We start from the raw sequence: 13,603 nt of genomic DNA, 5'->3' as shown, positions 1-13,603 counted from the left end.
GAGATTTGCAGCTTTAAGGACTGAGAAAATATTTGACTTCCTTTCTGTTAAAATCAAGGGGATATTACAGGGAGGGTTAATGGTTGCAGTTGATGTCGTAATCCAGCAGGGGGAGTCCGTTCTTTCCAGAGATGATGGGAGACTAGGTTTATATGGATCAAGAGTTTTCAATGTAGGCCCATCTGAATGTAATGTATATACAGTATTTACTTATGAGTCACACTATAATGTATTGAATATAACATAAGATGTACTCTATTGATGTCCTGTTAGGAAAATAAATTATCTTGTGTTAATAAGTCTGTACACGTTCATTAATGGGATGCGACTGGATTAAGTCCTAGTTAAACTGATACAGCCTAATATGACAACCCCCCTCCAACTCCTTGTAGGCTGCAATGTTCACTTTTTCTTACACTTGTTTAGGGAGAGATCTGGTGCTGATTTTGTCTTTTCTTTTTTTTGCTCATTCATATTATCTCCAACAGTTTAGCCAAATTATAAATGATCTCGTGTCACCTTACCTGGATACTGACTATGATCATTCCACTGGAGCCTATGGTACAGTAAATGGGGTGAAATGTGTTCTTTAAAAAGAGTAAAGAATTGATGAATATTGACAAGTTTGGTTTGGGCTATCGGGGTGAGATTTATTTATAGTTACATTGCATCACATTAAAACCCACTTCAAAAGAATTGAAAGAATAAAACTGTCCCAAGACGTCTATGCTAAAAGAGAGGAATACAAGTCAGATAAAACATGGGAGAGTTAACATTCTAGACCCCCTCCAAGCGCTGCAGCCGTCTTTCAGAGGGCATATGCAAATGAAACTGTTTGTGCTCAGAAGCACACAAATAATGTTTTTTTTTTTTATGAAGTTAAATACAACTTACTTTTATCTACAAACCAAATAGGCTATCAGCATAAGACAGGATTGGTAACCTTTTAAATGTCGCATGTCAATTTACAATATCTGTCGGCTTTTTTAGAGCGTCGTTTTGTACTGCTGCTCCACGTCTCCCGTTGCTAAATGTTACGAGCTCGCATCGGCTACACATATACATACAGCAAAACTAGCCCTAACCTGAAGTGTGACAGGGAAAACATAAGGTTAGGTCAGCTCACCGGCGGCCTGATCACTGCGGTCAAGCCAGCCGCTCCTCGCTTTTACATGGTGAAGTGAGCCGCCCCTAAATTTGAAGTGCCCACGTATTCTGATCTTTATGGTAAATGCTCCGGACTCCAGAGCGAGCAGAGAGAGAGAGAGCGATGAAGTGAAGTGCTAAATGCCTAGGTCTTACCATAAAACTGACTATGAGATATACGTGTATGAAACGGGAGCAAACAAAATACTGTTCAGGGAATAATACTGCGAGTCTGCGATAACTTCCGTTTTTCAAAATAAGGTGTTTTCCTGGGAAAAAAATATAAAAATATATGTTCTTCCATAAGTAGACAATGGTTCTGATATGGGTGGACTTAGTACTTCCTATAATACATGCACCTGTACTATGAAGTACTTTTTGAGAAATCCACTGTCAAAGTCCTTTATAAATCACTATAATGAGTCTTTTTTCTGACTTTGATGTCTTGTAAAAAGAAATTCTTCCATAAGCAGACAATGATTCTGATATGGTTGGACTTAGTACGTCCTAGACAAGTAATATGAAGTACTTTTACTGTGCACTTTTACTGAGAACTCCATAAGAGATGCAGCGGCGAACAAACAAACAGATGAACAAATGAACGATCGGCACCTTGGACAGCGCCGTGGCACGTAATACACAAACCTGCTGCACAAGTGCTCAACCTTTACACATTTTCTGAAAAGTGGAGCAGGCACAATACAGAGAGGATGGACTTTTCTCATCATTGGGGGGTTTGTAGACAGACTAGAGACACATATTAGTGTTAGAGAAACATGGTGAATTTTACATAATATGTGACCTTTAACATTAATAATAATAATGATAATAACATAGCGCTTCTCTGAATACTCTAAGACGCCTAACAAAGAACAGCAACAAAACAAAACATTGAAAACAAAACAAAGAAGAAATCATCTAAGAGAAGGAGGAAACTTCTGTTTACCTTATTCTTTTGAAGACGTGCGTGTGAAAGGGTGAAAGGTTAACAGAATGCTTATACGCAGGTCCTGTGGTGCAAGGAAAACTAGTGGGCTCAAAGAGACAGGTCAGAGGAAGGTCCCACGTCCACATGTGATATTGAAATCTATGAAATACAGAAATTTGGCTTTACTGGTTTTGTCAAAGTACCGTAGTATGTGCAGTGAAGAAAAGTATAATCAGCTTTCTTTAGAAACATGGAAAAAAAAACACAGATGTTAACACATTGTCCCCTAATGACTTCTGTCTACTTCAGCTTACACAACTCAGCAGAGTCTTCAAAATGATGAATCCTGAGTCCAGCATATAGAGGCTGAGTGAATGTGGTCTGGACTCTGTGGAGGAGAGTCATGGTTTCAGAGATGCTGTAGAAGGACAGAATACCTGCTCTGTGATCCAGGTACACTCCTACTCTGGAGGACGGAGGACCTGAGACAGGAGTGCTGACATTGTTGTACCAAAAGTTATAACTGTTGCTGTCACAATCTAACGCGCAAGATTTGTCATTACGTCCAAACCTACATTCATCTGACCTCCCTGCTCTGCTGATATTCTTGTATGTGACTGCTACAGAAACTCCTTTCCCCCCCCACTTCACCTCCCAGTAACAACGTCCCATCAGACTCTCTTTACTCAGGACCTGACACCATCTAGTGAATCTGTCTGGGTGACTAGAATAAGACTGTTGTTCTATCATTGCTGTTACTTTTCTGTTCTCATCAGATAATAACAGCCGTGTTTGTGCTGTGTTTGGATCCAGTGTGATGTCACATGAATATTTTAAGAACTCAGCTCTGGTCTTGGGCTCTGGTTCTGGTCCTGACAGTAAAACATCCACTTCAGTCACTGTCTGTGAGATGTTTGTCCATTTCTCTCTCAGGACGTCCTGTAGTTTATCTCTGACTTCTGACACAGCCGCTGTCACATCCTCAAAGAACCTCAGAGGACGGATCTTGATGCTGGATGAGGGTGTAGATTCACTGAGTGGTGACAGTGAGGGGTAGTCGTGTAGAAACTGGTTGTGATCTTCTGTGTGTGAGAGCTTCTCCAGTTCAGCGTCTTTCCTCTTCAGCTCAGTGATCTCCTGCTCCAGCTTCTCCTGAAGCTCTCTGACTCGACTCACTTCAGTTTGCTGCTGGGATCTGACCTGCTGCTTCACATCAGAGCGTCTTTTCTCCATGAGACGGATCAGCTCAGTGAACATCTTCTCACTGTTCCCCACTGTTTTATCAGCGGAGCCATTGATAGCCTCCACCTCCTGTTGAAGCAGCTTCACATCTTTCTCTCTGTCCTGGATTCTCTGCTGGATGTTTTGTCGACTCACCCCAAGCTCTCTCTGCCTCTCTGTCCTTTCTGCTGCAGCTGAGACTGTGTCATGACCTTTGTGTTCGTCCATTAAACAGAGGAGACAGATAGACTGCTGATCAGTCCGACAAAATACTTTCATCTCCTCATTATGACGAGAGCAGACGTTCTCCTGGAGCTTCTTGGAGGGCTCCACCAGCTTGTGTTTTGCATAAGCAGGTGAATCATAATGAGACTGAAGGTGTTTCTCACAAAATGAGATCAAACAGACCAGGCAGGACTTACAGGCTTTCAGTTTCCTCCCGGTGCAGACATCACAGGGCACATCTTCAGATCCAGAATAGCAGTGATCAGCAGGAGCAGCTTGGAGTCCAGTCTTCTTCAGCTCCTCCACTAAAACTGCCAACATGGTGTTTTTCACCAGAACAGGCCTCTGTGTGAAGTCCTGCCTACACTGAGGGCAGCTGTAGATTGTCTTCTCATCCTCTGTGTCCCAGTGGCTTTTAATACAGTTCATACAGTAACTATGTCCACAGTGAATAGTCACCGGATCCTTCAGGAGATCCAGACAGATGGAACAAGAGAAGGCCTCCCGGTCTAGTTGAACTCCTTTCTGTGCCATTTCTCCTCTCGGTAACAACGACTGTCTGAGTTTCACTTCCTTAGAAATCAATCGTTTCACCTCTGATCTAAACAGCATGTGTTTGTTCAGTGTCTGCTCTTCCACCGTCCCACATGTTGGTTACACCCATCCTCATACTGTAGATCTAAAGGGGAGGGAACAAGAAAATAAACGTCAGAGTGGAGCTGGCTGAGTCTGAGAGCAGGAAGAAGAGGGAGGGGTTAACAAGCTCTGATTCATGTTTCATTACTCTGACAGGGCAGATTCTCTACATGAATACATAACCTCTCTGTTGCATGGAAGCAAATTCTGTAAGCAAGCATGTAAAAAACTCTAGTCACACATTTCTTGACATGTAAAAAGAAGTGAATAAAACACAGAGAATAACTGAACAGTTTCTACAACTACTGTCAGAACGGAGCTACCTGTGAGCACCAGCATTACAAGCTGTGAAAATCTGAGACACCACAGGGAGGAGTCAGAGTTCCACTGAACGTCACCAGCATTGGAAGAGGTGTTTTCACATACTGGATTAAATACACTGACCTGACCTTTATTCCTTGTTTTTGACTATCAGATGGTCAAACTGATGATTGAAGCAGATCATTGATATTGTCTTTAAACATACTTTGCCTCAGATTGAAGTCATAATCCTGTTTCAAATACAAACCTACTGATTCCTACTGCTGCTTTAATTTACAAAACTCGGTTTGATTACAAGTAATGGAAGAATTTCAATATGTGGTAGAAGTAATACACCGACCAAAAATACCTCTGTGTCCTTTTGTCGCTGCTCATTTGCTGATCCACGCTGCACGGGGCTGGGGAGATCACTTGTTGATTACACCTATCTTGCACTTGTATATTAGTGAAGGAGAGGGAACAAGGAAATGTGTGCACAGAGTGGAGTTGAGCAATAGGGAGGGCTCACCATGCTGCCCTCACACAGGTGATGAATTCTCTTAAAGTGACAGTGTGAGTCTGTCAGTCTGAGTTTTATCGTGCAGTTAAGATTAAAAGACAACATTGAACAACCACATGATGTTTTTAAATAACTTACAGCTCACAATAGTTGAAGCAAACATTGAAAAGCTTCATGTTTGGTTTCCTCTGAAATCTACAGTTTCATCGAGCTGTTTTGTATAACTGAAAAAAGTTTTCTTGTGCTTTAAAGGAGAAGACAACAGAGAGAGAATGAAGACAGAAAATACTACCTGAAATGAGACCGTGTACAAACAAACAACAGCATACAGATTCATAAAAGACGTAATGCTGCAATAGAGAGATTAGACTTTGGAGAATTCATACAAAACCATAATAAAATAGTACACAGAAGTTTAAATTTGTGATTTATCTACGTATGTTTTACCAAGTGTTGTAGTCAGGACCAGACCTGAGACCAGAGTGCTCAGAGACCGAGACAAGACCAAGACCAAGGCAGGGCGAGACTGAGACAAGACCAAGGCCAAGGCAGAGCGAGAGTGAGATAAGACCAAGGGTGCGTTCGAATTGTCATTTTTGCTTAGGAAGGTTCATAACTGACTTAAATGACGTCAGGGGAGGTGGGGGTGTGAAAAGAGGTGCTGGGGGGGCAGACACTAGCTGCAGTGGCCTGCTAGTCAAAGCTGTTAAAAAACAGGTTGAGCTGCTTTGCTCTCACAGGGTCCCCATCTTCTGTGTTGTTACCTTTCTTCTTGCAGCCTGTGATGGTTTTCACGCCCTCCCAGACCTCTCTCGTGTTGTTGTTCTGCAGCTTCTTCTCCACCTTCCTTCTGTACTCCTCCTTTGCCTCTCTGAGCCGGACCTCGAGTTCCCCCTGCACGCGCTTCAGCTCTGCCTGCTCTCCTTCCTTGACTGCCCTCTTCTTCCTGTTAAGGACGTCCTTGACATTAATCCAGGGCTTGTTGTTCGGGAAGCAGCGCACAGTTTTTGTGGGAACTACAACATCCATGCAGAAGTTCATGTAGTCGGTTGTGCAGTGTGTGACCCCCTCAATGTCCTCACCGTGTGGCTCTTGCAGGGTGCTCCAGTCAGTCCACTCAAAACAGTCTCTTAGTGTCTCCACTGCCTCAGGAGACCACTTTCTGAAGGTGCGTGTGGTTACTGGGTGTCTCTGAATCTGTGGCTTGTACTTTGGGTTAAGAAGGAGCAGGTTGTGATCACACTTCCCCAGTGGTGGTAGAGGGATGGCAGTGTAAGCTTCTAAGTCCTAGTTAAACTGATACAGCCTAATATGACAATCCCCCTCCAACTCCTTGTAGGCTGCAATGTTCACTTTTTCTTACACTTGTTTAGGGAGAGAAAGGTTATAGCTGTAAAATACAGCTTTTTATCTCGTAGCATCTCTTTCACATTGGCTCTTTGTTTATCTGGTGCTGATTTTGTCTTTTCTTTTTTTGCTCATTTTTTGCTCATTCATATTATCTCCAAATTAGCCAAATTATAAATGATCTTGTGTCACCTTACCTGGATACTGACTATGATCATTCCACTGGAGCCTATGGTACAGTAAATGGGGTGAAATGTGCTCTTTAAAAAGAGTAAAGAATTGATGAACATTGACAAGTTTGGTTTGGGCTATCGGGGTGAGAGACAGTAGGCCTACTCAAGAAGATGTAAAACAATGATGTGCTGGTGCAAAACAGATTTATTTATAGTGACATTGCATCACATTAAAACCCACTTCAAAAGAAATGAAAGAATAAAACTGTCCCAGGACGTCTATGCTAAAAGAGAGGAATACAAGTCAGATAAAACATGGGAGAGTTAAAAGTGCAGCACTTAAAACGTATGAGCCTAAAAGTCACTCAGTCACTTCCAACAAACTAAAACAGTGAGGGAATTGTCCCGATCGCCTGCTGCTTCCCTCGCAGAGTCTCCTCTAGTCGCTCGACACGTACACACGCTGCAGGACGGGCACTGCCGAAACAAGAAAATACCTGCAGTATTGTGCCCACACACACACACAGACACAGTCACACCAACGCCGTACTTGTAAAAGCAGAGTGTTACTACTGTCCCAAAGGGATAGGCTACTTACGCGGCTTGCGGAGCTCCTCACTCTGCCGCTGCGTGTATTGCGCGTCGTAACACTCTCTCTTCGGTGTCGACTGGCTGGCTCTCTGTCTCGGCGTCTCTTGTTTCTTTGTTTTTCACCCTCCCCTTGGCCGCTGATTGGACATTGCGGCTCTGCTCTTGCTCCTCATTCAGCAGAAAAAGTCTCAATGAAATAAAAGAAAGCTGCACATGAGCAGGTAATCTGTCATCACTCACACGCACCAAGACAGAAAGTGAACTCATTGTAAAAACATGCACATCGGCAATCGATAAGAAAATGATAAATATCACAACATGAATTAAACCCAAAATATAAAAAGATTGGCGATATATGTTAATGATAAAACCAAAAATAAAAGATCAAGCGGGGCCGGGTGAGGTGTCTTGCTGAAGGACACTACGGTTGTCGAACTCTCAACCCTGAGGTTGACTTAGGTTGAGAGACGGACGCTTTGCCTACGCACCCACGGCCGCCCCGGCAAAATCGGCAAAGTCGACTATAAATTTATCTTTTCAATTTATACTATTTCACAAAAAACGCTAACAATTACAGTCAACGTTGTCACAACAAGCATTTGTAGACTAAAACAAACACTTCAGCTGTGAACAAATGCAAATAACCTCAGCATTCATTGGAAATAACTCCTTTTAAGTTTCTATGGAAACAGCCATAGGCTACATAAAGCTAACTTGCTAGCAGTGAGCTTACATTCTAGGAAGCCTTTGTCCACACAGCTAACAGCAAAACACAAGTAGCTCACTTAAAAGTGAAAACGCTTACTTACAATATTAATGCAGCTAGTCCAGACAGTCCTATTCATCGTCCTCATTAACTCCCATCAAAAAACGTTTAAAAAAAAAAAAGTGTCCCGAAAGTCCAATAGGCCAAAGTCACACAAAGCCGCTTCATTATGTTAGCCTGTGGAAAATGTATGTGCCTACTGGAAATGACTGTTAGTGTTGCATACTAAGATGGTAATTAGCCTACAGAAAGTCATGTTTTGTAACACAAAAGGACCTTGACACTTGGTGAAACTGTCTTCCCGGATGGATACATTTCTTATCACTCCGTGTTGTAGGGAAAGTCCTTCTCACGATGACACGGAAGGTGGAGCCAATCAGCCGCCTCTAGCTACTCAGGTGAAGTGCATCAATCTCTAAGCTGCCCCTTTATTACAATCTGCCACTTCCACAAAACACAATATCTCATATGATATGAGATGTGGCATTTATGGCATGCTAGAGTTATTAATGCAGCCTCCTTTGCATGAACTACAACAGATGTGATGCGGCACTTAAAATGCATGGTCCAAAGTGTTACATGTCAGTATGTTATATTTTTAGCGTCACTGTATTGTTATTATTTCAAGAGAAACTAATTTCAGACACTTGCGATTCCATTTGAGCTTTCAATGAAATCACAATGAGCTCTCAATGAGGACAGTTCTTTAAACTGTATGTTTGCTGAGATAGGATGCATGAAGTCAGCATCAACAAAAATGGATTTTGAATGATAAGGTCTCCATCTACTGGTATTCCTTTGAACAGCAACAAAGGAATTATTCTTATTTGAGTGATCTCACATTAAGCAGTGCCAACTTAATAGGTGTATCTGGGATGGTAGAGGTGTTTGGGGTGTTAGAGTCGTCAGGGGTGTGAAGAGAGGTGCTGGGGGGGCAGACACTAGCTGCAGTGGCCTGCTAGTCAAAGCTGTTAAAAAACAGGTTGAGCTGCTTTGCTCTCACAGGGTCCCCATCTTCTGTGTTGTTACCTTTCTTCTTGCAGCCTGTGATGGTTTTCACGCCCTCCCAGACCTCTCTCGTGTTGTTGTTCTGCAGCTTCTTCTCCACCTTCCTTCTGTACTCCTCCTTTGCCTCTCTGAGCCCGGACCTCGAGTTCCCCCTGCACGCGCTTCACCTCTGCCTGCTCTCCTTCCTTGTCCTAGTCCTAGTTAAACTGATACAGCATAATATGACAATCCCCCTCCAACTCCTTGTAGGCTGCAATGTTCACTTTTTCTTACACTTGTTTAGGGAGAGAAAGGTTATAGCTGTAAAATACAGCTTTTTATCTCGTAGCATCTCTTTCACATTGGCTCTTTGTTTATCTGGTGCTGATTTTGTCTTTTCTTTTTTTTGCTCATTCATATTATCTCCATCAGTTTAGCCAAATTATAAATGATCTCGTGTCACCTTACCTGGATACTGACTATGATCATTCCACTGGAGCCTATGGTACAGTAAATTGGGTGAAATGTGCTCTTTAAAAAGAGTAAAGAATTGATGAACATTGACAAGTTTGGTTTGGGCTATCAGGGTGAGAGACAGTAGGCCTACTCAAAAAGATGTAAAACAATGACGTGCTGGTGCAAAACAGATTTATTTATAGTGACATTGCATCACATTAAAACCCACTTCAAAAGAAATGAAAGAATAAAACTGTCCCAGGACGTCAATGCTAAAAGAGAGGAATACAAGTCAGATAAAACATGGGAGAGTTAAAAGTGCAGCACTTAAAACGTATGAGCCTAAAAGTCACTCAGTCACTTCCAACAAACTAAAACAGTGAGGGAATTGTCCCGATCGCCTGCTGCTTCCCTCGCAGAGTCTCCTCTAGTCGCTCGACACGTACACACGCTGCAGGACGGGCACTGCCGAAACAAGAAAATACCGGCAGTATTGTGCCTACACACACACACACAGACACACCAACGCCGTACTTGTAAAAGCAGAGTGTTACTACTGTCCCAAAGGGATAGGCTACTTACGCGGCTTGCGGAGCTCCTCACTCTGCCGCTGCGTGTATTGCGCGTCGTAACACTCTCTCTTCGGTGTCGACTGGCTGGCTCTCTGTCTCGGCGTCTCTTGTTTCTTTGTTTTTCACCCTCCCCTTGGCCGCTGATTGGACATTGCGGCTCTGCTCTTGCTCCTCATTCAGCAGAAAAAGTCTCAGTGAAATAAAAGAAAGCTGCACATGAGCAGGTAATCTGTCATCACTCACACACACCAAGACAGAAAGTGAACTCATTGTAAAAACATGCACATCGGCAATCGATAAGAAAATGATAAATATCACAACATGAATTAAACCCAAAATATAAAAAGATTGGCGATATATGTTAATGATAAAACCAAAAATAAAAGATCAAGCGGGGCCGGGTGAGGTGTCTTGCTGAAGGACACTACGGTTGTCGAACTCTCAACCCTGAGGTTGACTTAGGTTGAGAGACGGACGCTTTGCCTACGCACCCACGGCCGCCCCGGCAAAATTGGCAAAGTCGATTATAAATTTATCGTTTCAATTTATACTATTTCACAAAAACGCTAACAATTACAGTCAACATTGTCACAAAAAGCATTTGTAGACTAAAACAAACACTTCAGCTGTGAACAAATGCAAATAACCTCAGCATTCATTGGAAATAACTCCTTTTAAGTTTCTATGGAAACAGCCATAGGCTACATAAAGCTAACTTGCTAGCAGTGAGCTTACATTCTAGGAAGCCTTTGTCCACACAGCTAACAGCAAAACACAAGTAGCTCACTTAAAAGTGAAAACGCTTACTTACAATATTAATGCAGCTAGTCCAGACAGTCCTATTCATCGTCCTCATTAACTCCCATCAAAAAACGTTTAAAAAAAAAAAAATTGTCCCGAAAGTCCAATAGGCCAAAGTCACACAAAGCCGCTTCATTATGTTAGCCTGTGGAAAATGTATGTGCCTACTGGAAATGACTGTTAGTGTTGCATACTAAGATGGTAATTAGCCTACAGAAAGTCATGTTTTGTAACACAAAAGGACCTTGACACTTGGTGAAACTGTCTTCCCGGATGGATACATTTCTTATCACTCCGTGTTGTAGGGAAAGTCCTTCTCATGATGACACGGAAGGTGGAGCCAATCAGCCGCCTCTAGCTACTCAGGTGAAGTGCATCAATCTCTAAGCTGCCCCTTTATTACAATCTGCCACTTCCACAAAACACAATATCTCACATGATATGAGATGTGGCATTTATGGCATGCTAGAGTTATTAATGCAGCCTCCTTTGCATGAACTACAACAGATGTGATGCAGGACTTAAAATGCATGGTCCAAAGTGTTACATGTCAGTATGTTATATTTTTAGCGTCACTGTATTGTTATTATTTCAAGAGAAACTCATTTCAGACACTTGCGATTCCATTTGAGCTTTCAATGAAATCACAATGAGCTCTCAATGAGGACAGTTCTTTAAACTGTATGTTTGCTGAGATAGGATGCATGAAGTCAGCATCAACAAGAATGGATTTTGAATGATAAGGTCTCCATCTACTGGTATTCCTTTGAACAGCAACAAAGGAATTATTCTTATTTGAGTGATCTCACATTAAGCAGTGCCAACTTCATAGGTGTATCTGGGATGGTAGAGGTGTTTGGGGGGTTAGAGTCGTCAGGGGTGTAAAGAGAGGTGCTGGGGGGGCAGACACTAGCTGCAGTGGCCTGCTAGTCAAAGCTGTTAAAAAACAGGTTGAGCTGCTTTGCTCTCACAGGGTCCCCATCTTCTGTGTTGTTACCTTTCTTCTTGCAGCCTGTGATGGTTTTCACGCCCTCCCAGACCTCTCTCGTGTTGTTGTTCTGCAGCTTCTTCTCCACCTTCCTTCTGTACTCCTCCTTTGCCTCTCTGAGCCCGGACCTCGAGTTCCCCCTGCACGCGCTTCACCTCTGCCTGCTCTCCTTCCTTGAATGCCCTCTTCTTCCTGTTAAGGACGTCCTTGACATGAATCCAGGGCTTGTTGTTCGGGAAGCAGCGCACAGTTTTTGTGGGAACTACAACATCCATGCAGAAGTTCATGTAGTCGGTTGTGCAGTGTGTGACCCCCTCAATGTCCTCACCGTGTGGCTCTTGCAGGGTGCTCCAGTCAGTCCACTCAAAACAGTCTCTTAGTGTCTCCACTGCCTCAGGAGACCACTTTCTGAAGGTGCGTGTGGTTACTGGGTGTCTCTGAATCTGTGGCTTGTACTTTGGGTTAAGAAGGAGCAGGTTGTGATCACACTTCCCCAGTGGTGGTAGAGGGATGGCAGTGTAAGCTTCTAAGTCCTAGTTAAACTGATACAGTCTAATATGACAATCCCCCTCCAACTCCTTGTAGGCTGCAATGTTCACTTTTTCTTACACTTGTTTAGGGAGAGAAAGGTTATAGCTGTAAAATACAGCTTTTTATCTCGTAGCATCTCTTTCACATTGGCTCTTTGTTTATCTGCTGCTGATTTTGTCTTTTCTTTTTTTGCTCATTCATATTATCTCCATCAGTTTAGCCAAATTATAAATGATCTCGTGTCACCTTACCTGGATACTGACTATGATCATTCTGGAGCATTACTGGAGCCTATGGTACAGTAAATGGGGTGAAATGTGCTCTTTAAAAAGAGTAAAGAATTGATGAACATTGACAAGTTTGGTTTGGGCTATCGGGGTGAGAGACAGTAGGCCTACTCAAGAAGATGTAAAACAATGATGTGCTGGTGCAAAACAGATTTATTTATAGTGACATTGCATCACATTAAAACCCACTTCAAAAGAAATGAAAGAATAAAACTGTCCCAGGACGTCTATGCTAAAAGAGAGGAATACAAGTCAGATAAAACATGGGAGAGTTAAAAGTGCAGCACTTAAAACGTATGAGCCTAAAAGTCACTCAGTCACTTCCAACAAACTAAAACAGTGAGGGAATTGTCCCGATCGCCTGCTGCTTCCCTCGCAGAGTCTCCTCTAGTCGCTCGACACGTACACACGCTGCAGGACGGGCACTGCCGAAACAAGAAAATACCGGCAGTATTGTGCCCACACACACACACACACACAGACACACACACACACACACACACACACACACACACACACACACACACACACCAACGCCGTACTTGTAAAAGCAGAGTGTTACTACTGTCCCAAAGGGATAGGCTACTTACGCGGCTTGCGGAGCTCCTCACTCTGCCGCTGCGTGTATTGCGCGTCGTAACACTCTCTCTTCGGTGTCGACTGGCTGGCTCTCTGTCTCTTGTTTCTTTGTTTTTCACCCTCCCCTTGGCCGCTGATTGGACATTGCGGCTCTGCTCTTGCTCCTCATTCAGCAGAAAAAGTCTCAATGAAATAAAAGAAAGCTGCACATGAGCAGGTAATCTGTCATCACTCACACGCACCAAGACAGAAAGTGAACTCATTGTAAAAACATGCACATCGGCAATCGATAAGAAAATCATAAATATCACAACATGAATTAAACCCAAAATATAAAAAGATTGGCGATATATGTTAATGATAAAACCAAAAATAAAAGATCAAGCGGGGCCGGGTGAGGTGTCTTGCTGAAGGACACTACGGTTGTCGAACTCTCAACCCTGAGGTTGACTTAGGTTGAGAGGCGGACGCTTTGCCTACGCACCCACGGCCGCCCCGGCAAAATCGGCAAAGTCGATTATAAATTTATCTTTTCAATTTATACTATTT

The 13,603-nt window shown here is 42.9% G+C and overlaps 3 protein-coding genes across 4 annotated transcripts in view; all 3 read right to left on the bottom strand.

The window, feature by feature from the left end:
• The window catches only part of LOC132979376 (tripartite motif-containing protein 16-like), a 57,944-nt gene that overhangs the window by 26,174 nt on the left and 18,167 nt on the right, over positions 1-13,603 (bottom strand). The window lies entirely within an intron of this gene.
• The window catches only part of LOC132979375 (tripartite motif-containing protein 16-like), a 39,414-nt gene that overhangs the window by 7,702 nt on the left and 18,109 nt on the right, over positions 1-13,603 (bottom strand). The window lies entirely within an intron of this gene.
• Positions 613-4,945, bottom strand: LOC132979374 (tripartite motif-containing protein 16-like). 2 transcript variants are annotated; one of them, XM_061045111.1, is made up of 2 exons: positions 4,827-4,945; positions 613-4,199 (listed from the first exon to the last, which is right to left on the bottom strand). In XM_061045111.1, exon 2 carries the CDS (start codon positions 4,130-4,132, stop codon positions 2,375-2,377), a length of 1,758 nt encoding a protein of 585 aa, XP_060901094.1. In that variant the 5' UTR covers positions 4,133-4,199; positions 4,827-4,945; the 3' UTR covers positions 613-2,374. The 2 variants fall into 2 exon arrangements, with proteins under 2 accessions (XP_060901094.1, XP_060901095.1); XM_061045112.1 differs by having other exon boundaries at positions 4,818-4,922.

The sequence above is a fragment of the Labrus mixtus genome, chromosome 8, assembly GCF_963584025.1.
Source record: "Labrus mixtus chromosome 8, fLabMix1.1, whole genome shotgun sequence".
Lineage (NCBI taxonomy): Eukaryota > Metazoa > Chordata > Actinopteri > Labriformes > Labridae > Labrus > Labrus mixtus.
Note: the sequence above shows the minus strand (reverse complement) of the source record. Positions and strands in the feature narration are given on the sequence as shown.

Coding starts and splice junctions, on each gene's coding strand:
- LOC132979374 (XM_061045111.1), bottom strand. CDS start 4,132: ATGCTGTTTAGATCAGAGGTGAAACGATTGATTTCTAAGGAAGTGAAA.